At 37.5% G+C, this 27,948-nt stretch overlaps 1 protein-coding gene across 5 annotated transcripts in view; it reads left to right on the top strand.

The window, feature by feature from the left end:
* Nucleotides 1-27,948, top strand: part of LOC149778344 (disabled homolog 2-interacting protein-like) — a 377,099-nt gene that overhangs the window by 137,496 nt on the left and 211,655 nt on the right. The window contains exon 1 of one of the 5 annotated variants that reach the window (XM_089939162.1): nt 1,646-2,107. The exons of the other annotated variants lie outside the window; for them this stretch is intronic. Coding sequence (XP_089795288.1) covers nt 2,098-2,107 — 10 coding nt within the window. The 5' untranslated portion in view covers nt 1,646-2,097. Of the gene's footprint in view, nt 1-1,645; nt 2,108-27,948 lie in introns of those variants that run through there. 5 annotated transcript variants of the gene reach the window in all.

Here is a 27,948-nt window from a genome sequence, read left to right as displayed (position 1 = left end):
TGATTTACAAAATCAAATGCAGAATACCATTATTTATATTCATTGCTTTTTCTTTATGGTCATGTTTACCAAGCTTTGTCTGGGGAAACTGCGTGATCACATGTTCCTGATCATGTCAGCTTTTCTATGTAAAGACAACTTCACTTAATCTGCATGATCATTAGGATAATCAAAGCAGCTTCAGGCCCAGATGGTTGGCTACTCAATCACCAGTTCTTCTGGTGCAGCTAAAACATTCCTTAGTTTATGTACTGACCGCTCCGGGAGGTTATGGCTTCGAACACCGGCCGAGTCATACCAAAATGGTACTGACAGCTGCCTTGCTTGACGCTCAGCATTAAGACGTTAGTGTTAGGACTGGTCGGCCTGGTGTCAGGATAATGTGACTAGGTGGGACATCATGCTATGTGTCTTCTGTATGATGCCCCATTGCTAGACATCACTATAAACTGCCACATTGCAGACATCGTAGTGATATGACTGAAACATTGTTAAAAGTTATGTTAAAAATCCTAATCACACAGTTTATGTACTAACTTGAATATAATTTTTGTGAAGATTTTAAGAAACTTTCTTGATGTCCAAAACTTTTAGTACTATTTAAAATTATTAAAATTAAAGTGGCTAATTAAGGTAATTATGGTATGTACTTTGTTTATAAGGTGCTCTCTCTGTAAGTCAGTATATTTTGTGGTAACCATGGACAGTATTACAATAAAAGTGAGTACTGTTAAGAAGTGTATGGGTTGATACATCCAGTTTGATGTTGTTTTAGGGTTTAATGCCATTTTTCAACACAAGATAGGCTATACATGGCAGCCAGTATAACTGGTAGAGGAAAACCCCGGGAAGAAACAACTGACCCACAAGAAGCTACTGGTGAACTTTCTCACATACCCACATTAGCTGAGCCTTAGCATCCTGTTTGAAGCTGGATCGATAGGTAGATGACTATAGTGTTGACAAGATAGTAATAGTAAAATTTGTAAATTTGTTACTGCCACATGTAGAAACATCTCAAGACAGTTTAGTAATATTTTTTAAAAAACATTTATTTATTAGTAATAGCAAATTGTCAAGGATATCTTGTGTAATATTTTTTAGAGATAACTTTGGTTGTATTTATTAGTTAAATCCCAGTTGATCTACCAATTTATTAATAAATAAATATGTAAAAAATGTAGGCTGGTCTTATTTTCAAACCCAGATATCCTTAGTAAATATTCACCACACGTTTTTAATAAAAGTGATGGGCTTTTCATCATCAAGTATGTGCTTATCATTGGATAAATACAATAACATTTTCTTTTGAACTCTTGGTTTGATCATGTGAGTTGCATGAAACTTAATAGTTTTTCAGTTTACTGTTTTTAATCCATGAAATTAATCATTAATCTTATTGTCAGTTAAAGGGTTTCAGCAAAGGAGATCATTTGTATTGGTCAATATGGTAATAAAAGTCACTTGAGATACATTGTACAGGTAAATGACATATAGAGTACTGCACTATGATATCCTGGATTGCTGCTCAGAAACTTTGGAGTGGTCTACAAATAAAGGTGCAAATGCAATTGGCATATCATCTGCAGGAGAAAAAAGTTTTTGGGTTATCATGTACATCTTACTTTTGGCAGGCAACCCACAGAATGGCATGATACAGTTCTTTTTCTGGCTCAATGTTTATGTTTCTTAGAGGTTCAGTGAAGGAATTGACATTTGTGACATTATTCAAAGACCTTCTTATATCACTTCCTAAACTAAGCATACCTTTGTAGTTAGTTATAGGTGGCTACGTATGACAGCTGAGGTGATTGACTAACATCACAATGTATTTTTGTTGTGGGCCCAGACTTTTAAGCTAATGCCTGCTCAAGATGACTGATTATTGGTTTATTTGTATATACTTTATGTAGCCATTAGTGTGAATAATGAATGAATAGCTCAGATCTTCAAAGACAGCCAAGTCTGTTGTGATATTGAACAAATATAGTGTACGAAATGGCCTTGTTCATGGTTAGATTGTTAGGTCATGTCATGTAATGATGTGTATTGGATGTGTACCATGTACTGGCAGAACTGCAAGAACTTGGGGCCAAGATGGGAAATAGTAAGTAGTTTAGATGTCTTTTTCTTGATCTGCCCATTTCTGTGACCTGCAGCATGTATATTGAATTTTGTTGTACTTGTTTAATAATAATGTTACAGACAAGAGTTGGGTGCTGGAATTTTTTTAATATCCATAAGTTTTAAGCTATATTTTATGTTTCTTCATTTCATTTAGGGGCCTTGGGTGGCTGAGGGTTAAAAAATGGTTGATTTTACAGATCACTAACATCTCACCTGTCTGTATGGGTTTGATTCTCGAGCTTGGTCAGTGTGGAGATGTGAGATTAAGCTTGCCAGTATCTTTCTGTGGGTTGGTGGGTCTTACCAGGGTTTTCCCAGGTTCATCCTCCACCAGCTATACTGGCTGCCATATAGAGCCTATCATGTGCTGAAAAATGCTGTTCAACCCACAAAAACAATCAACATTTAATGCCAGATTATTACATGTTTCAAAGGACTTTACATGAATTGAGATTCAGTAGGTACTAAACAAATCTCATGTCATTGTGACATTATTGTGTAGGAGATATTTGACTCTCTTATACAGAGATGTCTTTCCGTAACTGAGGGATCTCAAAATTCTAATGATTACCAGGGGACATATACAAAAAAATCTGCCCAGGATAGCTCATATATACATGTATGGTTCAGTTTAAGGTTGTTGAACAGCAAGAAAATCTTGGCCAACCACCCATCTAAATTCTGGAGCTCCCCCACCTTCCCAAAGCTTTTTAATGGGAATTTTAAGTCCCCCCTGGGCTAGTGCCCCCTCCCCCTTATTGTTGTGGGGGTTGCATGGTCGGTTTCTGTGCCATTAGTTTTAGGGCATACGTATTGTTACTTTAGGTGTTACTTTAATCGGAGTGTTAGATGCTGAATGAAAATGCTATTGTGAACTTGTCATTCAAGGTTAAAAACTGAATAAAAAAATTGAGAAGCAGGTTTTTTAAAGTTTTATTTGTCTGAGGCAAAAGCATTGAAATTGAATTTTTAATTTTGGTTAGATCATTAAAACAGATTAGTGTACCGTATATACTCGTGTATAAGCCTGTTTGCATATAACCCAACCCCCCAAACTGAACAGGTATAAACGCTAAAAAGTGCATGACCTGTGTATAAGCCAACCCACAACTCCGCGACATCTCAGGATGCACGAGGTAAGTTCTAAATGCATTTATTTAGGCAAACTTATATTTTAAAACAATCTTAAGTAATTTATTTAATTTTCTGTTTTCTTATTGTTTCTGCCTAATTTAGATTTGTGTATAATCTGATCGAACGATGACAAGAATGTAGCAGTTGTGAGTTGCTGTAACACTACCTCTCCCATTTGACTCGATTATTTTTTGTTTATGCATTATTGCATTGGACATTTTATATTAGTGCACCGGTGCGAATATTACCCAAGAAGCTGCACCACGCCAAGAAGAGGGGTCACCCACGTATCAACATCTGCTGTGCAAGCAACCCAGAGAAAACACAGCAGTTCATCAGCAAACTGAAGGAAGCCCTCACCAAAGTAACACCTGATGACACCATTGATTCCAAGTGGTCCCATATCCGTGACTCTGTGTACAATTCAGCCATCACAACTTACGGGAAGAGGGAGCGAAAGAATGTCGACTGGTATGAGGCAAACTGGGAGGAGATGGAGCCCGTGACTGAGGCAAAGAGGAAAGCCCTCCTGGCATACAAGGCTGCACCTAGCCCCAGAACACTACAAGCCCTCAGGATTGCAAGGAATAACGCCCAGAAGACTGCCCGCCGCTGTGCCAACACCTACTGGCTGAACCTTTGCAACAGTATACAGACAGCTGCTGACACCGGGGATACAAGAGGAATGTATGAGGGTATCAAAAAGGCGACAGGCCCCCCCAGCTACAAGACCACCCCCCCTCAAGTCCAAGACAGGCGAAGTCATCACAGACCAGGGGAAACAACTGCAGCGATGGGTTGAGCACTATCTCGAGCTATATGCAACCCAAAACAGTGTCACTGGAACTGCCCTGGACGCCATTCCAGACCTGCCTGTCATGGAGGAGCTAGACACACAGCCCACCCTGGAAGAGCTCGGAAAAGCCATCGATTGCCTTGCCTGTGGGAAGGCTCCTGGAAGCGACGGCATTCCGCCTGAAGTCCTCAAGAGCAGAAAACCAGCACTGCTCCAGCCCCTACACACACTCCTCTGCCTTTGCTGGGAACAGGGATACATCCCACAGGACATGCGTGATGCCAACATCGTCACTTTGTACAAAAACAAAGGAGACCGTAGCGACTGCAACAACTATCGGGGCATCTCCCTCCTCAGCATCGTTGGAAAGGCCTTTGCCCGTGTTGCCTTGGCGCGCTTGCAGATCCTAGCCTCCCGCGTCTACCCAGAGTCCCAGTGTGGATTTTGAGCCGGCAGGTCAACTGTAGACATGATCTTCTCACTACGTCAGCTGCAGGAGAAGTGTCGCGAGCAGCGGATGCCCCTCTACATTGCCTTCATAGACCTGACGAAGGCGTTTGACATGGTTAGTCGGAGTGGACTCTTCAGACTCCTGCAGAAGATCGGCTGCCCCCCACGTCTGCTTGCTGTCATTATGTCGTTCCACGAGAACATGCACAGCACAGTGTGCTTCAATGGCGCAACATCTGAAGCATTCCCAGTCATTAGCGGAGTCAAACAAGGCTGTGTCCTTGCACCGACGCTCTTTGCCATCTTCTTCTCCATGCTTCTCCAGTACGCATTCAAGGACTGCAGCGAGGGAGTGTACATCCATACCAGGGCTGATGGCAAGCTGTTCAACATCGCCCGTCTCCGTGCTAAGACTAAAGTCACAGAGGTACTCATCCGTGAATTGCTCTTTGCTGACGATGCAGCCTTGACATCACACACGGAAGATGGACTTCAGCAGCTGGTATGCTGCCTCTTCCATGCATGTAAGGAATTTGGACTGACCATCAGTTTGAAGAAAACGAATGTCATGGCACAGGACACAGACTCCCCTCCCTCTGTCTCCATCGATGGGTACAATTTGGAAGTTGTCGAGAACTTCACATACCTCGGGTCTAACATCTCCAGCTCACTCTCCATTGATTCTGAGGTGGGCGGCAGGATTGCCAAGGCAGCAGCAGTGATGGCCAGACTTAACCAGAGGGTCTGGAACAACCCCAACCTCACAGAGAAGACCAAAATGCGTGTCTACCAAGCGTGCGTGCTCAGCTCACTTCTCTACAGCAGCGAAACATGGACCACCTATGCAAGACACGAGAGGAAACTCAACAGCTTCCACCTAAGATGTCTGCAGCGCATTCTGCACATCCAGTGGCAGGACAAAGTACCCAACACAGAGGTTCTAGAATGCGCCAACATGAACAGCATGTCCTCCATACTCAGCGAGAGGCGCCTTCGCTGGCTCGGCCATGTCAAGAGAATGGACCCAGGTCGCATTCCCAAGGACCTGTTATATGGGGAGTTAGCAGAAGGTGCACGACCAACTGGATGACCACATCTGCGCTACAGAGATGTTTGCAAGAAGGATATGAAGACAGCAAACATCAATGTCAGCGACTGGGAGAGCTGTGCAAACAACCGTTCCAGCTGGCGTCAAGCTGTCAGGCAGGGAGTTCAAAACGCAGAGGAGAAGAGAAGAATAAAGCAAGCTGAAAAGAGAGCTAAAAAGAAGGATAAGCAAAAGCGTACTTTGGAGCTATGCCATCGTCTCCCATAGACGGACGGATGCCAAGAATTTAGATTTGTGTATAATCTGATCGAACGATGACAAGAATGTAGCAGTTGTGAGTTGCTGTAACACTACCTCTCCCATTTGACTCGATTATTTTTTGTTTATGCATTATTGCATTGGACATTTTATATTAGTGCTCCGGTAATATTACGGTTTTACTTTGCTTTTAAATTTTAAATACCTAACTCATTAAAATGTAATCCCAGCATGACAACACAATGAATGACAATACAGTTCGATTCAACGCTCGCAATTAGGCTGCTGAACGTATTTATATAATGGCGCCACTGCATGTACATTGTAGGTTTGATCATGCGCTGAATTAAGCACATCCCATAGAGTCGAATCATGGGTACCATTGCGCTAAACTTTAATGATATTTTCAAAATACAATAATGAAATTTCAGAAATAATGCTTCGAATATTATGCTAAAACTGCAAAAGCTGATTTGTAGTTTGCTTTGATGTAAGCGACCTTACACCGTACCTGTCAACTTTCACATCAGGAGGAAAAAAAACCTGATTTTTGGGGTCACTCCACGCCTACCTCCTGATTTCATATCTTCCAATGTTTGCAGAGAAGTCCCAATTATTACATTATGTCTTTGATTTTCATTTTTTCTAAACAAGAAAAGTCCTACATGTTCTGTTGTATTACCTGTGGATTATTGTTGTGACAAAATAATTACTTTACCAGAAAGAATTCACTTCTTCACTAAATAGAATGTTAAGGTTAAACATTATTCACGTAAATTATAGATTTTTAGAAAATTAAACAACTATACAACAATAAAAAATAAACCAGAACAAAACAAATCATCCACAATTAATTTCAATCCCAAGAGTGATCACTACGAATGCTATAACTCCATATGCTATAGTGCCATTCCCATGAAAGAAACTTACACAAGTGAACACCTGCCATTTTTATACCGTAAATACCAAGGTTAATTAACATGGTTAAATTAAAAGAAAGAATGAAAATACATACCACGCAGCAAATGTGTCATCAAAAAACTAATTCAGAATACATGTTTTATAATAAACACTACTAAATGCTTTACAAGTTGATAATAATAATAATGAGGACTTTGTATAGCGCCTACTCTTTAGAAGCTGTAAGCGCTTTACAACATTAGACAACACCTATAAGATAAAAAACATAAAATGATATGATTACAAAAACAAACACCATGAAATTAGAAAACATTAAAAAACATGCTGAGAATATTTAACACATTAACCCCTGGAGCTTATTGTCATGTTTGCCTGAAAATCGAGTAGGAAACACATTTTGAAAGCTATTTCTGAATAGACTCGAAAACACCAAATCCCCAGTCATCTTTCAATAACATACTGCCTAGTGGTGTTAGAAACATCGATTTTCATTGGCTATTTGACTTGTGCATGAGCAGAAGGGTAAAAGTTGGACTTTTTTGTTTTTGCTAAACGGAGCCATTATTTTTGTATGGAGACCACTCTTTATTCCAAATGCCCATCTTATCCTACTTTTTGCAAAGGCTCATCTGTCTTGTTTGCAGTTTATACTGGTTTGCCTTAGATCTGAGACCAAAAAGTCTAAAATCCAGACACAAAATTGGATTCCGACCACGGGCGAATTTTGGGTAAAAAAATGTCGGGTCCAAAAAAATGAGGTTTTTCTATCTTTTTTTAATATAGTGCAACTAGATATTCCAGATTATTTGGTATCATTGTAGAGCTACATCTGTCTACCTTTCTATAATACTGCCCACTTTAGTGTATCTTGCATGACCATGACGCTAAAGAGCTTGGCAGTAGGCTAATACCTCCTGCCCCGTAAAGTCGTTGCTGGGGGTTAATGTGTTAAGGTAGGAAACATTATTAGGTCTTTAAGTTGTGATCACTGTGTCTTTTTGTCTAAGTTCAGTGGGCAATTCATTCCACGTTGCTGGGCCCTGGTATGCAAAAGAACGCTGTTCATATGACTTTGTTTTCATAGTGGGAATTATGAGTATATGATTGTCAGAAGAGGAGCGTAAGTATCTTGTTGGTGTGTACACATGGGTGAGGTCGGATAGGTATGTTGGACTAGAGTCCGACAATGAAACGTAGCACAGAGAACAAATTTTGTGTTTGATTCTGGATCGAATGGATAGCCAGTGGGTACAGAGCAGCGGCGAGGTGTGCTCTGATTGTGATACTCTAAGTATGATCCGAGCAGCTGTGTTTTGAACTTTTTGAAGTTTCAAGAGCAGATATTGAGATGAACCAGACAGAATTGAGTTACAATAGTCAGTCTTGAAAGTACTAATGAACACACAAGTGTTTTAGTGGCATCAACTGAAAGATATTTGCGAATAGAGCTGATGCTTCTCAGCTCAAGATATGCAGCCTTGCATATGTTCATGACATGTTGGTGCAATGTGAGAGTACTGTCCAGAGTAACACCTAGGTTTCATACTGATTTTTGTGAATTTAATGTTGATGTTGCTGATATTTATTGTTTGAAGTAAAGGATGTGAATGAGAAAGTCTTTGTGTTGTGATCAGAATGGCCTCAGTTTTATCATCATTCATCTGCAGCTTGTTACATGTCATCCATGATTTCACATCAGAAATGCACCTCTCTACACCTTGGATGGTAGCATCAACTTCAGTTGGGTGGCTACATTTGTATATTTGGGTGTCATCAGTGTACAATTGGTGAGACACTGGATGATGATCTATGACACTTGAGAGCGACTGAGTGTACAGAATGAAGAGAACAGGTCCAAGAACAGACCCCTGTGCAACACCACAACATAGATCAACTGGGCCGGAGTGTATTCCATTTGCAGATACAGTTTGTGTCCTGTTGACCAAGTAGGACTTCAGCCACAGTAAGGCTGTATCATGAATGCCAAATACATGCTGGAGACGGTGAAGTAATATATCATGGTCTATTGTGTCAAATGCTGCAGACAAATCAAGGAGGGTGAGGACTGTAATCTTTCTGCTATCCAACGCAGAGAGAATGTCATTAACTAATTTTAGAAGAGTAGTTTCAGTACTGTGGCAAGGGTGATGAGCAGATTGTACATTGCTAAAAAGACTGTTTGAATTTAGATGAGATACAAGCTGGGATAGAACAACCTTTTCTAAGATTTTTTATATGAATTTTGATATGATTAGGAACTGGGCGGTAGTTCTTTAAATCGTTATGGTCTAGTGTTGATTTCTTCAGCAGAGGCTTTACAATGGCGGTTTTGAAAAATGATGGGAATTCCCCGGATGAGAAAGAGGTATTAATAACATCAGTTAGTGAAGGCAATACTGGATCTAAGCACTCAGGCAGCAGTGATGTTGGAATTGGATCAAGTTCACATGACTTTGTTGCACTCATCATCAGGATTGTACGTACGAAATCCATAGAGACAGGTTCAGATGCTGCTAATGGTTGCCACTCAAATTCTGTATCCCAACTGTATGGTGACGACGAGTCATTTGAAATTGTGGTGTCAAGCTTATCTCAAATGGTTTGTACTTTGTCACGGAAGAAATTTGCAAACATGTCCGGAAGGTCGACTGGAGAGAAGTTAGTTGGAAGTGGTGTAGATTTGTTCCTTGACATTAGCTTGTTAGTAATCTCGAAGAGCTCTTTGCAGCTGGAACTTTCCGTGATCTTAGTAGTATAGTGGGCTGATTTCGCTGGATGGACTATATTTGTGACATTCTTCTTAGCGGTTTCATAGATTTGCTTATGAATAGTGAGCCTGGTGGAAAGCCAAAGCCTCTCATCTTTACGGCGGTCTCTTTTAGCAGTGCAAAGCTGGTCCCTAACACTGCTATACCATGGAGAACACTTTTGAATTGATACTCTGCACTTGGTAACTGGGGCATGTTTGTCAAGCAATGAACGCAGGCAGTTATCGAGTTGTTCTGAGGTAGGAGGTAAGCAAGTTGTTAGGTTAGCTTGGATGTTGTGCATTAGTTTGGTTCTATTTATCATACGGAGGTTTTTTTTAGTAGCAGATAAAGGTGGAGGGTTAGGGACTGATACGTCAAGATGGCATATAATGCAGAGGTGATCTGATGCAAGGTCATGGGATACCAGGGAGGACCGTAGAATGTTATCATCAGGTCTGTGAAGAATCCAGTCTAAATTGTGACCATGTTTATGGGTGGGTTGGTTAACTGACTGTTTGAGGTTGAAAACATTAATGGAATCTATGAGTTTTGATGTGTTTGGGTTTCCGGGACAGTCCAAGTGAAAGTTGAAATCTCCAAGAATAATCAGGTTACCACCTATCAAATTTCCATAGTCCAGGAGATTCGGAAACTGCTTCAAAAAGATAGAGTCAGCCAGCTTGTTTTTTCTGCTAGGAGGAGGGCGGTATAGGCAGAAAAAATGGACTGACCTTTTCTCCAGTGTGAGTGTGGTTTGGACTAGTTCAAACGATGTGTGGTCGAAATTGAATGTTGTGGTGTGGTAAGATGTTTTATCATGGAGTTCTTTGTGATGACAGCAATTCCACCTCCGCGAGAATTACGGGGGAATAACTTGATGGAGTAACCAGTGGGTGTTAGATCCACACACTTGGGCTCATTGCCTGATGTCTTTAGCCATGTTTCTGTCAGGAAAAAGATGTCGATATTCTGGTCGTTGATAAAATTAACTATTTCTGTGCGCTTTTCCAGTGGTCCTACTGAATAAGCATTGAATAATGCAATATTGATAATAAGGGAATAAGGTCGGATATACAAAGAGGGGAAAATAGTTGCCACATGTAAGGTACCAGGCTATTTTGGTACCTTTTGTTCAACAAAACTGGGAATCCTTTATTTGCCAATCAATTGCTGGTGCTTGCATAACACACAATAGTGTAGAACATGGTTTCTTTGAATTACGACGGCGGGCCAGTCATTTTCACAACATAGTTGCATCGATAAGGATTAACTTTTAAGTAGTTATGCTAGCTTTCTTGCTTGTTTATTTAAGACTAATCTTTAGCTGTTGTGCAGTTTGACCACAGATGACCCGAATATGAAAATAGGGCATGACCTGGGGGAAAATAGGGCACATCACAGGGAAAAACGGTAAGTCTTTTTGCGAATTTCATGCATATTGGACCAGGAAGATCGATCAATATTTAGTGAAAACAAGGCATTGAAAATACCATGAAATACCTCCCAATTTTAGGTCCCAATCATTTTTTATTCAGTTTCCCTACTTGGCTTTTGAAAAGTTCATAGGTATGCCTTACAAACCGTTTTACAAAATTATGGTAATCGTGCTAATATTATGGAATAAAAGGCAATTACACTGTGATCAATGTATTGGTATAGTTGCCGGTCAAAAGTCCCTCTTAACACAAGCCAGTTTCATGGTTTTAATGATTAACTGGCCTGTACTGCTGTCACAAAATGAAAGACAAATTCGCCGAATATCAACATAGGAGATGCTAAAACATCAAGCTTTCCATTGTGTGGAAAGTTATGATGTTTGTTCAGCCAAAACACAAAACTAAAATTGATTGATGTTGATCTTAGTTGATGAGAATTTTAGCCTTTATTATTACCACTCTTCCTGAACATGTAAATTATGCTGGTTATGTGCCTTGTACAATTAAACATGCATACCTTTTTAAAAATATTACCACAATTTGTAGGATCACTTATATCATTGAAAATGAGTAACTTGTGAGCGCGTGATTCAACGTATATGAAACAGCTATTAAGGACTAGCTGAAATGTTATCTGGAAGAATGCAATTGAGTCGAAATAATGAATAAAGCAAAATCTGCATCTAATATGTTTGGGAATAAAAAAGGATTTAAGAGATGCTATGCACACTTTGCACTGTTTAAGTACTGTACATTATAGTTTAGCCTGTCTCATGTGTAAACTCAACTGGCCTGTGAATTATTAAGTCTGTATTTACCATTATTTAATTTCATGTTGGAGAAATCAGAAAATATGTACATGCAAAATAATAACAAAATCAATCATTGTACTGTATAACAGTTTAATAAATGTCGGGTTACTGAAAGTTATTTATTTTACATGCCTATGTCTTAGGACTTGGAAAAAATTACTGTTTCATGTCCCAAGATTTACAGCCAATACAGTAGTCAACAAAAAGATCTAATAACTGTAAAATTTAGACATTGGCCCGTGGATAAGCCGACCCCCTCCTTCTTCCAGGCCTTTAATTTTTCCTAAATTATTTGGCTTATATGCGAGTATATATGGTAAATCAACAGTTTTTTTTATATGTAAGAATTAGTTAATGGTTAAGAGTTCATCGTTTGCTGTATCAGTAAAACAAAACATTCTAATCTCAGTTGTAAAATTCCAGCATCAGTAATGACCAATATTCTAAATTCAATCATCAAATTCCAGCATCAATAACTACAAACAGTAAAAAATCAATCAGATTAAACTGTTCAGTATTTAGGACAGACTTTTCTTTAATTCACACTGCCATTATATTGTTCACATTTTCAAGATAATTAACTCAGGAAGACTAGGTCTTTTCGTCTCTCTCTCTCTCTCTCTCTCTCTCTCCATTAACCCACTCCCATTGGAATTCCTCAATCCTGCATCACTCAGTGCTTCTATGAATTTTTTTTTACCTATGCACACTTGGCAGTGTTATGTAATTCACTTGGATTACATTTTCCCCCTGAAATCCCATGATTTATTTTCACTCAACCAGGGGTAAATCTTGGGAAGTTTTGCACTTGGCTTTCTTGCCTAGCTCATTAGGAATTCAGGTATGGTGTTTGTTGTCTTTACTGATAGGGTGTGTTTGGAAGGGGGGAGGGGAATGGTGTGAAATATTGTTCCCCTTTCAGAGGGTCAAATGTATAGCTGTTACATGGTCAGTGGCATCTACCTAACAGGATTTGCCAGGCTTTGTCACTGGGGAGCATATTAATAAATACATGTGTATCAAACTACCAGTAATTTTCAGTTAGTTCATATATGCCCTGCATCAGAGGGAGTAGAGAGAGAAGGAAGGTCACATGCACTACTGTTTAATACCATTATTACTACATCAGATTTTACTTTTGCATCTAGTATTACTAATACTCCTTGTAACAGTTTAACTACTACTACTATAACTATGCTACCTTTCTATAATACCACCCACTTTAGTGTATCATGCATGACCTTGACGCTACAGAGCTCGGCAGTAGGCTACTACCTCCTGCCACGTAAACTTGTCACCAGGGGTCAACGTGTTAATGCTGAGCACCAAGGGAGGCAGCTGCTAATACCATTTTTGCATTTTAGGTATGACTCAGCTTGGGTTTGATAAGAAATATATGAATCCATGAATAAAACTTGTTTTCCACCAGAATGTTTTAATGATATCATTTAGTTAGAAAATTATTCCATTTTTTTAATGAAATTTAAAGAGATTTTCCTGAACTTTGCCTAACTATATATCATGAGTAGATGGTATGTCATGCCCCCTGCCTCAAGTTCAGCAAAGAAAAATGTACAGGTGACACTCAGTTTATGCCACAGATGCATTCCTGAGGTTATGTCGTAAATCAAAAACGATTTTCCCATAGGATACTTGTAATTTAAGGAAGTTCTTTTGCAAATTATACCTCTAAGTTTTCAAGTAATGATTATTTATGCATAGTTTTTAAACAAATTAATGCATATAAAATGTACGTGAGCTGTGTGCAAGTCATGGCACATAGCACCAGTAATGGCATAAAAACAAACACAGTAGTGCAAATTGAATGTTATTTCTTCATTATAAAAATGAGAGCACTTAAATCCAATTGGCATAAGCGAGTGTTGCCTATAATTCTGTGACTTGCATCCTTGAGTATAACTTTGTTTAACCACTGAAGACATTTTCCTGAAACTTTGCCCTACTATATATTATGGTTAGACAGTGTGTCATATACCACAGTCACACCACTTGCATCGAGGTCAGTGTCACAGAAAATGCAATGCAGTGACCTGTCTGGAATATCATGTTTGAACCACTGAAAATATTTTGATAAAACTTTGATGAAATATGTATCATGACAAGATGGTGAATCACATACCATGGCTTTGTATACTCCCTCCCGGTTAAGATCATGGCTAGGGAAAATGTAGTTATGTGATGTGTACCCATGTCTGGAATATAATTTTTGAACCACTAAAGACATTTTAATGAAACTCAGACCATGAGTAGACAGTGTGTTGTATATCATAGCCAGGGCCGGCGCTACCATATAGGCAAACTAGGCAGCCACCTAGGGCGCTGATTTCAGGGGGCGCATTTCTCCAAATCAACAACAGTTTTGAAAAATAAATAAATAAATTTCAGTTTTATTGAGGGTCGTTTTTTATCCTGGTTTATTTCATACAGGACAAATAGTCGAGTAGATTCAGTCTGACCGAAACACCAGGCTGACCGGAACAAGCAGAATGAGTGAGTGAAAATCGCGCGTATACGAAACTTTCAGAACGTAATTATGTTCGCATGTTTTTATAGGCCACAAGTTTTTCCGTGGAATCACGCGTATATGAAACCTTCAGTTTGTCACGGAAACCAAATTGGGGGGGGGTAACTCCTTATTTTAATGGTATAAACAAGGAAAGAAATGGCCTGTGTGGGGTGTGCTTCAGGAACTTGACAGGAAGAAAGGTCTGGGAACATTTGGTAAGTTTTGTATCATCATTTTCACCCCGTTAAACTGTCCAAGTACTGTAAATTGCAGACTTATTTTGTCAAGCGTTTCACTGGTTAATAAAAGACAGTAGCCAGAGAAAAGCCTGTCACAAGTGCATGTATTGTGCTTAGCGAAGTTAGCGATGCCAAAATGATCATCTAATCACTTATTGTTTATAAATTTTGAAATTGATATTTTCCTTGTTTGCGGGGTGGGGGGGCACCAGAATCTAACCTTGCCTAGGGCGCCAGATAGTCTGGCGCCGGCCCTGATCATAGCCCTCAGAGGTCATGCTTATTAGTATGGACAAAGGTCACAAGAAGGGCATATTATGTGCCCTTTATGGCAATTTCATTTTATATGGTTGTAAGCTTTTTTGATTATCTTTGCTGGTTAAAATTTATCAGTATGAAAAGGGAGCTTTTCCCCTGATGGAGCCATTTGAATGTGAAAGAGACTATGAACATATTACAGCAGTCTGGAGAATAAGAATGGTGCATATTATTAGACTGGAGAATAAGAATGGTGTATATTATTAGACTGGAGAATAAAAATGGTATATATTATTAGACTGGAGAATAAGAATGGTGTATATTATCAGACTGGAGAATAAGAATGGTGTATATTATCAGACTGGAGAATAAGAATGGTGTATATTATCCGACTGGAGAATAAGAATGGTGTATATTATCCGACTGGAGAATAAGAATGGTGTATATTATCAGACTGGAGAATAAGAATGGTGTATATTATTAGAGTGGAGAATAATAATGTTGTATATTATCAGACTGGAGAATAAGAATAGTGTATATTCTCAGACTGAGAATAAGAATGTTGTATATTATCAATCAGGAGAATAAAAATTGTGTGTATTGTCAAACTGAGAACAAGAATAGTGTATATTACTGATTGAAGAACAAGAATGATGTATATTTTTAGATTGGAAAACAAGAGTGTTGTATATTATTAGACTGGAGAATAAGAATGGTGTCGATTATCAGTCTGGAGAGAGTGAACAGTGAGCCAGAAGAGAGCACTTATTTTGGTAGGTATTATAATTATATCAATCGGCTGATTGCTTCTGCATGCAGTTTCAGGAAAGTTCAGACTGGTTCTATTTTTATCACAAGACAGACTAGCAAGGATATAAAGTATCATCAGGGGTTAGTCCAGCAAAATGCTGATTTTGTCAGGTGGTTTTGATTTGGGAATTTGTCATTTACTAATTTTCCCATGTTATCTAAAGAAATAATTTTGTTTATCAAAAGTTACCTTCTAAAATTGCACCCCCCCCCCTTTCCAGACTTGGGAATGTAGAATAGGCCTGATGTTCTCTTGTGCATGTCTTTAGGGACAACTAATGGAGGCAACCATTTTGCCTGGGGATGCATTACTTGATATTATTTTCCAGCTGGGAAGGTATTGGGACCTATTAACTGTGCATCTTGTATGTATTTTAAGGATTTTACATTGTTGCCATGATCTTTGTTTTGTATGCTCCTATTTTATGCTGTTTTTGTACTACCTATGTTGCCAAGATTGTGCTACGTGTCTTTTAACCTTTTGCTAAGGCTGCCAACACAGGATGGCCTGGATGGGTATTGAACCTGTGTCATTTGGATTATGAGTCAGATGATGTGTGCATACATACATGTGTGCATGCATACATATGTGTGTACAGAGACATACATACATACATGCATACATACATACATACATACATACATGACATTCTATATTAATTAACTCATAAATATATTGTAACTTTATTTGTTATTGCAGATAATTGTGCTAATATCCAGTTGAGAAAGTAAAAATTGCTAATAGCACATTTATTGACAAGCTTTTCAGCCAATAAATTTCCATTGTGTCATTGATTTATAAGCAGATTTGCCAGGAGTGGAATGAATTTCATACGAATATAGTATAAGTACAGAGTATTACATGTTTTCAGATGGAATAGTCATTGCCTATCCATGACATAGATTAAGCTGTGATGCAACACCTTACTGTTCAGATTGAGAATCACCCTTACACCACATGAGATAATCTTAACTGTCAGAATGACTGTCTATCAGTATATCACTCAGTCCATACTTAGTTAATTGAATTGCTTAATCTCTACCACATTCCCTCTCCTGTATACACTTATGTTAGTTACTTTATCCCATCAGGTGGCTTCTGACCATAGATTAAGCACTGGCAATTTCCAATCTGTATTATTGATAATTATGATGATTCTTAATGACAGGTGCCATACATAATCTAGTTATATAGGACTGGGTCTTTATTATTAGGTCTAGTTTGCACAGAGCTTTGGGGTGGTGGTTATATGAGCATATACCTCCTATACTCACAGAAAAGTTGGATTCAGCTGCAAGCAACATAGACCCTGATCTGCTGGTTTGTTATGCAATGACATCTGGATCTGTGCGGTGTGCAGTTTGATTTGACCTGTATGCAAGTATATATGGTATGTCTTAATCAGATAAGACTTTGCCACAGGTTTCTTTGTTTGTATTGTATGGCAAATCAAATACCACTCCTTGCCCTTCTTACCAATTTTCAAGTCTAGCACTTTTGCAAGGAAGTCTTTATTGATTGTACATGTTTCTATTTTATTGTCACTGTTTATTGCCCGATTCATCACAACAGAGGAAAACATAATACATTGGTTGGGTGCAACCAAGAATTCAGAGAAAAATGGGATGCATATATTGATGTTACATTGGCTAATGAAGATCCAATAGGCTTTGCCGATGTTGCTTGGATGGAAATGGCTGATACAATTAAATACATTTTTCTAATTGTTCTGAACAAGTCCTATTGTTTCTTTGAAGAGCATAGTTCAGTTGCTTGGTCTCTTTGTACATGAACTGCTGGTAATTGCAGATATGAAACCGATGTCCCTTCTGATTGGTCAGTTTTGCCTGTTTTGCAAGAGTAAATATGTATATACATATGTAGGGTTTAATGGCACATCAGCACAATGCTGAAGATGTGTTGCAGATTAATATATGATATATAGACTATAAAAAAGAATTGCAAAACATACTTATAAAAAGACAAACCCTTGTATATAAATATGAAGTACAGAAAAATATAAATACAAGGCAGCACTGGAAGAAAAATTCAGCATGATTTTTTGGGGTATTTTTTCTTCATATTCAATATGAAATTCTGAATGATTAGTTATCCCCAACAAAGTTCTGAATGAAACTACAACTTCAGTAGCAGTTATCCCCAGCAATATTTTGCTCACCTGGACCTTTTTCAAGTTGTTTTGAACAATTTGAAATAAAAAAGATGACATTCAATTATGATAAGTGTACATGAAGTTATGCCATTAATCAGCTGTCAAACCCAGGTGGAATCAGTGGTGTACAATAGGACAAATTAATTTTTTTACTGTGACATTTATACATGGCTATGAGCAAATGGAAATTAGGGAAGCTGGGAATATTGATGATATTTAGTGTGTAGTAGAAATTGGAACTTACCACGTGTTTTGCTGTCAGAAACTTTTATTACGCTAATTTTTGCTGATTATCATATTGTACTGATTACTTAATAATACATAGTTAAAAATATAAACTAACATAGTTCTTAAAGTAAGACATTGAGCTAACGTTTCTTAGTGTTAAACTTTTAAATTGGTACTTTTTTGTTTTAATGCTCGTTTGTTTTCACAATATGAAAAACTTAAGGCATATGTGCTATAAGTGAAAATGGAAAAAAATCATAAATGATTTTTAACTGATAGAAGGAAAATTATATGGTAACTTTATAAATGAATCAGTTATTTAAACCAGAGATACATGTAAAGCTGATATATCAGGAAAACCTGTAACTTGTAGCTAACACACACACACATATATATAAGTAATAGAAATGGGGTTAATGGTGGAGTGTATGTCAAGTAATATGAACTTTTATGTTGTTTTTTTTTGGTTTGCATTGTTAGAATCATGCAATTCTTTGTTAGTAGGAACTTTTTTATCACTGTTTGTGTGTATTGATAAATTTATCTCACAAACATCTATAAAAAAAACAAAATGAGTCATCTATGATTAAGCCAGTGTTGTTGCAGCAGTGTATAGCACAATCTTGTCTGAATATTGATTTTGTTTTAAATTGTCATTTTTACGATGGCATGTAACAATGATTATTTGTTCCCAGTTTTGCAACTGATTCCTGCTATCATGTGACCAATTAGACTCTGGTAGTCAGGTCTGCTTGACCTGCAGTTGACATTTTTTCTTCTGCCTTTTCTCAATTATGGCACAATGATTCGTTATTTAGGTTTTGTAATATTGCGTTGTAATCAAACCACCATATCATTTGTTGCAGTGTCCACATAAAAAATATCCATCTTGTTCATATCATTTGTAAAAAGTTGAAGAAAAAAAAACAACAGTTTATCTCATTTTCTCATTCTGAATAAGTGATGGAATTTCAGGGTCTATTCTAGATCAGGGGACCTTCCCCTTTAATACAGTAAGGACATATTTTTAGAATTCAGGAGGGATTTAATAAAGAAATAAATTTAGTGATTGAAAATCACATATTCTGTTGATATTCTTCAATGCATTTTTTTAAAATAAGCATTAATCCTGCAATTGTGAGTGCAAGAATAGTCACAGTAATACACATGTATACCAGAAATGTCTCTCTTGTCACACAAAACTTAAAACTCGTACACTGCAAATTGAGTTTCTGCTTTAGATTTGACAGAGAACTAAGTAAAAACTTCAAAAAGTATAGGAATTATTCAATGTTTCCTAATTATCAGTCATCAAGCTCAATATCCGTTGCATTCAAAAAGAAAAACTTAGCCTTAGAATGTACAAGTATGCACAAGGTATTGAGTAGCTTTGAGTGTTATAGTTATGGATTAAAGTATTTTGAGATGATTGTTTATTTTGAAGTGAAAACTTTGCTGTCATTAAGTTCAGAACATGAATGTGTAGAAGCATGTCCAGTACTGCAACATAACATATTCATTGTTATGTACTAAATTTATCGCAATATGAAAATTGTTTCCAGTGTTGGCAGTAGGGAAGGAAAAACGCATATTTTGGAGTATAATTTTGTTTGTAAATCTCTCTCTCTCTTTCTCTCTCTCTACCTGAGTTATCTGAATTGAATTTTAAATTGATAATTTTTAAAATTTGTGTACCTATATATGGACTGAAACAATACCTTTTTTTGCCCTGTGATAAATATAATTGGCATAGTTTGCAAAACATCAGGTCTAAAATAAAATAATGTGATATGGGTACTCATAAAGAAATGCAGATATGGCCATAACAAAATTACCATTTGACATGCCTTATATTTATCATACATTTCCTATATTAAGCCAAGGAGGCTTGGTCTTGTAAATAGAATGATGTGGTGGTTAGGTGGGGGGTATAATTGGATGGTTGGACAAGACTTTGATTAATAAAACTGTGCATAATTAATTCTAAGTTTTGGGGTTGGGCTTATCATTAAGTATGCATTAAAAATCATAGGAAAAATGTGGTACTTGCACAAGGTTTTCACATGGCTTGTCATTTATGCATTATCATTGTGTGTTTGTATGTGTGCTTGTATGTGTGTAATTTGGATTTTTAATGTAGCTTTAAAAAATGTTCAGTCACCGCTACAATATTTACAGTTTGGCAGCTTATAGTGATGTCTAACACTGGGGCATCATGTCACAGGCATGTAGCATCATCTCCCACCTAGTCACTATATCTTGACATCAGGCTGACCAGTCCTAACACTAACCTCATGATGCTGAGCAACAGGCGAGGCAGTAGCTAGTACCATGTTTACAAGTCTTTGGTATGGCATAGACAGGTTTGAACCTGCAACCTCCCGCTTCTGAGGCAGACGCTCTAACCACTTAGGCTACTGGAGTGGTGCATTATCTTTTTGCATAGTATGGTCTTCTCTGTTTTTTATATTTGGAGCAATGTGCTCTATTTGGTGTTTTATGGCACATCAACACTTTGAGAGTTTAATCTTGCTGAGGCAAGTAGAGTTCAGTGGCTTGCTCAAAGAGACACCACCATACCTTATGCTGGCAGATCCAATTGTGGGATTCAAACACACATCCATTGTACATATTATTACATTATTATTGGTCAGTTGATTCTTAGGCAGATCATTTGCATACTTCTGCAAAATTCAACATTATTTGTGGACATTTCTATCAGCTTTTATACAATATTTTCATGCAGGGAGCCATGGGATTATTTTGTGACATTTGCAGAAATGTATAGAAGTTATGAAGAATGTCCACTCTGGCACAGTGAAGTATATTTGTTTGGGGGGGTTATTGGCACTTTTAAAACTATAATGGCTATATTATGCCAAGGAATTGGTTGCTAAGCACCTTTTGCATGCACACACCAGGGCATTTAACCTGGGCTGGCCCTGAATAGTATCAAACCAATGCCCCTAGGAGTACCAGTACAGTCAAGTTGATAATGTAACTAGTTGGTAGATTTGCTTTGAAGTGATCATGTGTGCTGCTGCTGAAACATTCTTCATCTGATGCCATTGTTGTATGGTTTGAAATCAATTTCCGGCACACTGACTATAAGGCCTCTTAGTGTAATGCAGTCCTTCTTTTAACACTTAGGGGCCCTGAGTGGCCAAGTGGTCTAAAGTGCTCACCATTACAGATCACTGCCATCTCACCGCTGTCTGCGTGGGTTTGAGTCTCAGGCTCAGCCAGTGTGGGTTTGTGAGAAAGCTTGCAAGTAGCTTTTCATGGGTTGGTGGTTCTTTTGGGGGTTTTTCCCGGGTTCTTTCTCCACCATTAATACTGGCTGCCATGTATAGCCTATCTTGTGCTGAAAAATGGTGTTAAACCCTACAATAACAACAACAATTTTAACACTTACATGGTCATTGGTGTGATTCAGTTAATTCAAGGTTGTTAATTGTAGTCGCTGAACACTGGGATGTTGAACTTTCTTTTTCAAAAGGTGATTGCCCTATTGCTTCTCATGGCCATTCATATTTCATGAAAATGCTCCTTTGTAGGTGTTTTTTCAAAAAAAGATAATTTCATTTTTTTTAAATCCAATTTTTCTAGACCAATTGCTTTGTGAAATCAGTACAAGCTGCCTTAGTAAATACTTCTCTACCAATGACATCTGTTAACAATAAGACAACATATTAAAATCATTTTTCTTATATTTTTAGTTATGAGCTTCATCTTCTATTATAAAGAGACATCTCCATAAAGAACACAAATGTTTGTTATCTCTTGTGGCCATTATAGACAGGTTTCACTGGATACATGTTCGGTCAGCCCTGAACATTTGTACTTAGATACTCAGAAGCTTTCTATATTCAGTGAGCAATAAAAGATACATAAGGCTGCAGTTAAACATTAACATCATGCCTAAATTGTATGTATATTATTTCCAGTTGGTTTTTTGTAGGTGTACAGTTAATTGCAGTCATGCAGACTGCATTCATCCCACTAAAGGCAGTGTCCAAAATCAATATCATGTTGTTGCTGTATTGGAAACTTCCGATGTATTAAGCAGTGATTTGACCAATTTTGTATGGATTGCTTCCATAATTGCATGTGGGATTTATTGTATAAATTTCAATGGAAGCCTGATTAAGTTTCATTTGTAGCTTTTGCTTCTATACTGGCAAAGCTGATGAGTCAGGTTGTCTGAGCATTGACATAAAGCTGAAACTTGATGAACATCTTCTGCTTGCAGCTGAATTTATTATTCTCTTGACAAAATCAACTGGCTGATAATATTGCCATGAGCTCTGAGCAGTTCATGACTGCATTTGCAAATAGGCTGCTGATCTCTTTGCTTCATCACTGTTACAGAGTCAATAATGACCATGCAAGGCACCTATACTGAAACTTGGGTACTGTATTTACCGCATATGTTGGGACACCGTATTTGTTGGTACACCATAAATTAATTTTAAAAGTAATTTTTTTGTGCACTGTATGTTCTGGGACACATCATTTTTTTTGAGTCGTAAGTTGTGGGACACCTTTTAAATCATTAGAAAATTACATGTCGGAAATTGCAATCTAACTGAAATTTTATTTTTTAAATATAAAACTGTACTTGAAATAAAACTCTTTAATCCACTGCAGCAGCATCTCATCAACACAAACCTTTTCCTGCACACGTATGGTCTATTATTTTGGTACATGAATACTTTTTTAACTTTCTCATACCGTGAAAAATTGTTGGAGGCAACACACCACCTGAAGTGGAAACTGCAAGAACAAAAGGAAGATTTTTTTCAAATCTGCACTAGTCTTGCTAATTCTCAGACTTTTGATGCCCATCTTATCGTCAGTCCATCCAGGAATGCGATCAAAGTACACTAGAGTTTCATCCATGTTAATGATCATATTGTCGGCGAAATGATCTGACTGTTTCTCTTCTGGCCATCACAAATTCATCACGTGATTTTATTTTCTCCAAATTTTCTGGATGATGCTGGGTCATCGATGTTCGCGCACGAAGCACTTTATTGTGCAACTTTAAAAACTGTTCCATTGTTTTACTTTATTGTCAAACTTTTTGTGAATCCTGTTGAAAAGGAACCAAAGTTAGCTTCCATATCTCTGCCGTCTTTGTATATTCAAAGCTAAAAAAATAAATCGGCACACTTAAAAGAATCCAGTAGTCGGCAACTGAGGTCAGCTTGCTTTGCAATAAAATAACCTTTGTATTGATATCCTTTAAAAAAAAATCGGCTTCCGAGTCCAAAGTCGGCTTCCAACGTCTGCTTGCTTTGTAATAAAAATAACCTTTGTCTTTGATGTCCTGTCGGCAAGTTCAAAGAAGTTTACTGCTGGCTGCCAGTTGTGTTTATTTACCACCACAGCTTATATGTGCTTGGCATCTTTAGTAATAATTAATACAAAGGTGCAATGATGTCTGCGGGTAAATATTAATGATACTTATGTAACCCACGCTGGCGAAAAGATTGTCACTTGCACTCAAGTGAATGTGTTTTCAGATAATGATTTTTATTTGCGAGATACTGGCATAGAGTATAGTTCTCTTCTGGCCTTAACAACTTCATCACATTATTTTCTTTTCTCCAAATATTCTGGGTGACGCTGGGTCATCAACGTCTGTGCACAAAGCACTATATTGTGTCACTTTAAAATTTGTTCCATTGTTTCAATTTAGTTTAAAAATTCCTGTGAATACAGTTGAAAACAAATCCAAGTATGCTACCATATCTCGGCCGTCTTTATATATTCAAAAAAATAAATAAAAAAAATCGGCTCACTTCACATAATCCATAGTCAACTTCCGATGTCGGCTTGCTTTGCAATAAAATAACCTTTGTATTGATATCCTTTACAAAATAAAGTAACCGGGGTCGGCTTCTGAGATCGCCTGCTTTGTAATAAAAAAATAACCTTTAGTCTTTGATGTCCTGTCGGTAGGTTCAAAGAAGGAGTTAACTGCTTGCTGCCAGTCGTGTTTATTCACCACCAGGGCTTATATGTGCTTGTTTTAGTAAGGATAATTATGTAACCCTAGCTGGTGAAAAGACTGTCACTTGCACTCAAGTGAATGTGTTTCAAATGATGATTTTTATTTGCGACATATTGTCATACAGTAGACCTGGATATAATTCAATCTTGATTATTTTACACCCAACACCATGTCATGCGTGAATGGTGTCTTCAAGGTATCAGTTGACTATTTCCCTCTTGTATGCGATTTTGTTGGCTCCAGTTTTCAGTCGGATAACATGTTCAAACCTTTGAGCACAACCACACACAACTGTTTCTCAGTGTTCATGTCAATGAACAACATGGTGTGTGGTATCGGACATAATTGATACACACTACAGTATGGAAGCCTATGCTACTTATATGGATTTCATGGAAATATTTTATTCTTTAATGCTCATGTTGAAAAAAGGAATAAATGATAACAACACAAGGTTAGTTTTTTTCTTTTTATTATCAATTAAGCGTTTTATTTATCTATTTTATTGTGACGTGCAGTGGGGGGGGAGCACAAATGCAATACAAATTTATTTCGTTTCTTAAGTCTTGGGACATATGACCAAAGTGAAAAAATGTTTCACCATAATTTCTGGGACAGGAAAAAAAAATTATTTTATTGTGTCCCAACATATGCGGTAAATACGGTACTGTATATACAGTATATACTTACTTATAAGTCGAGTCTATGCTGTTTGTTCTACTGATTACTTCCAACAAACTGCACAGACCCAGATCTGCCAGCAAATTATGCGATGTCAGATCTGTGTCTAACCAGTTTGCCGTTGGACTCAAGCAAGTACATACTGTAAATTTTCTACTGACTCGTTTACATTATTCATGAAATCTCATCACAGTGATCCATTGTCTTTCTCTTTATCGTATAATTTTATATTCATGAAATAGACTTTACCAATAAAAATGCAAGAAACTGTTGGATGAATTCCATGCTTAAAATAGTAAATGGTATATTTTATTGACAACAAAAAAATATAGGAAAGCCTTAATGCCATGAGGCCCCTCTATACATGGATTGGTCCCATCCTGTATTCCAAGCGAGTTGTCCACTGGGCCTCTAAAACAAATGTTTTCTAAAATGTGTGAAAGAAACCTTGAGCCCACATGAAATGCAGCATTGTCATTTTGAAATTCTTGAAAGACAACAGTAAATTATTAATACTAAGCCTCCTGCTGGAGACCCATCTGTATTTACCTCCATCTCATGAACATATTTGCTTATTTGTATTGAAAACTATAAACTTTGTGTACCAAATAAGGCATATGACAAATAAATGGGAAATACTTCTATTTCTGTTTTATGTTTTACACTGGCTACCTACAAATTAGCACTCACTTGTACTATATGAATATAAAAAGATATGAATACTAATAAGCTGTCCCTTGCTTGGTGATGCATTGTCAGTTAAATATATTGAGTGAAGCTTGTACGATTGTTTTACAAGTAAGCTAAACTAGGGGATTAAAAGACCCAATACATTGTTTTTTACCTTAGATTTTTGACCTTAGAAGAACCAAGACTATTACATTATATTTTAATGTGTGTGTGTGTGTGTCTCTCTCTCTAACTTTTAATGTAGCTTTAATTGTTTTTGAGTCATATCATTGTGATGTATACAATGTGGCTTTTTATAGTGATTATCACTGGAGCATCATGTCACTGACATGTAGCATCATGTCCAACCCAATTAGATTATCTGGACACTAGGCTGACCAGTCTTAACATTAACCTATTAATGTTGAGCAGCGAGCAAGCAAGCAGGCAAGGCAGCTGCTAGTACCATTTCTATAAGTCTTTGGTATGACTCGGCCTGGGCTTGAACCCACAACCTCCTGCATCAGAGGTGGACATTCTAACCATTTAGGCCACTAGAGTGGTCCAGAATTTTTTCTTATATTTTAATTTAGTTCAAAACATTAATAGTAGCTGATTATATTGATATAGAGTGTCTGCTGTAATTGTGACACGGTACTATCACTCAAACTAATAGGAAACTTTAAACCACCATTTTTACTGTCTGATATACAAAATACCAATGCTGTTCTGACTTGATTTCTGTTGTTGACTTTAACAGAGAAATGTGGAGACTTTTGCAACATTCAGAAAATGAAACTTCTTCAGGGCCCTGAATATTCTTCTCTACAGATATTGTTGAAATACATAGTCTGTACATAAACCAGAAGGTAAAGCTGAAGGCATGCAGTCAGAGATTGCAAGAGCAGAGATTAATGCTCCAAATTTCACCCCTGAGCATACAGAAATTGAAAATATTGGAAATCTCAATAATCGTTAGCTCCTCTTAAGCAGAATATGACTGGGGCTGGGCTCTAGTCTTGTGAACAGTATCACAAGTATAAAGGGCCTTTTAATTTTTGGGTTAGGGGTGTTAAAATAATAGTAAAAAAATCTGTGGCCTTCTTGGGCAAGTGATTTTAAGTCAGTGCAGGTGATTATTTTTTAAGCCACCTGGCTGGGTCTGTGTCTGAAAAAAATTATTTTAGCACTGCTCTATATACCTTGACACCCCAACATTGCTATCCAGATGTAAGTAATGGGGTTAGGGATGTTGGAGGAAATTCAGATAGCTTGGCTCAAATCTTTCAGCATTAAAATGACTATGTGGTTGAGTAACTAACTTCTTTTTACAAGTCCTTAATAATTTTGTACAAGATATAATAAATAATACACAGCCAGCTCTCAACAGATTTTCCTTGCAAGTCAGGGTATAATGGAATTCATCTTGTGAATCTTATAGTTGATATTATATTTAAACACCCAGAAACAGGCAATAATTCTAAGTATAATTGACTGAGAACAAAAGTTGCCAAAAATAATTCTTATTAAATGTAAAAACTGTCAATAAATATTGGGACATAATTTTGTTTGTCTGCGGAACATATTATGTTACATTTGTCTGTCCATCTATTTTCTTTTTTTTTTTCTCAATACAGTAACTAACCTCTCCAGTGGCCTAATGGTTACTGAGCATCTGCCTTGGATGCATGAAGTCATGGGTTCGATTCCCGCCGAGTCATACCAAAGACTTATAAAAATGGTACTAACAGCTGCCTCATTTGGTGCTCAGCATTAAGAGGTTAGTGTTAGGACTGGTCGGCCTGGTGTCAGAATAATGTGACTGGGACGGACATCGTGCTACATGTTTGCAGCATGATGTCCCAGTGCTAGACATCACAATAAACTGCCACACTGCAGACATCGTAGCAATATGACTTAATAATTGTTAAAGCTACGTTAAAAATCCAAATCACACACTCAGTAGAGTAACTCTAGTTCTCCACCATCTACCATTACCAACTGTACTGGATGGCTCACTTGCATGTGGGGTCAGGAAAGAACCTATTGTTTTCAGGATCAAGAAATCAAAGGTCAGGATCACTGTGATCGAAAGAAGAAATCCTGCACAAACTTTGTGGATGGTTTTCACTTGGAGTTGGTAAGAAACCTGTTGATTTGGGGTCAAGGGACCAAAAGTAAAGGTCTCTGACAAAGAAGAAAAAAGTTTTTTGCACAGTGACATTAGTTCTACGTCACAAGGGCCCAAAAAACATGCCCCACTTGTTGATGTTCATTACATGGGCAACCTGTATACAAATTTCATTCAAATATTGGAAGAGATGTGGCTATTGACCAGTGGTGTGGTGAACAGACAGATGGATGACATGACAATATTTTCCTGCATACCTAGTAATTATGAGAATAATAAAGTATAGTCAATGTATAGGTTCTGTACATTTTGACTAGGTCTTCTAAAGGAACCTATATAATGTTAAGTATGGTAGGCATTTTAGGTACTTTTGTGGCAGGCTGCTCCAATCTTATCTGATGGTCATGCATGGAAACTATACATATCATGGTTAGTTTGGATCTGTAATTATCTTGTCATCTTGTTGACATCTGTTTGTGC

This window comes from Sinohyriopsis cumingii, chromosome 17, assembly GCF_028554795.1.
Source record: "Sinohyriopsis cumingii isolate HCF-2022 chromosome 17, ASM2855479v2, whole genome shotgun sequence".
Lineage (NCBI taxonomy): Eukaryota > Metazoa > Mollusca > Bivalvia > Unionida > Unionidae > Sinohyriopsis > Sinohyriopsis cumingii.
Note: the sequence above shows the minus strand (reverse complement) of the source record. Positions and strands in the feature narration are given on the sequence as shown.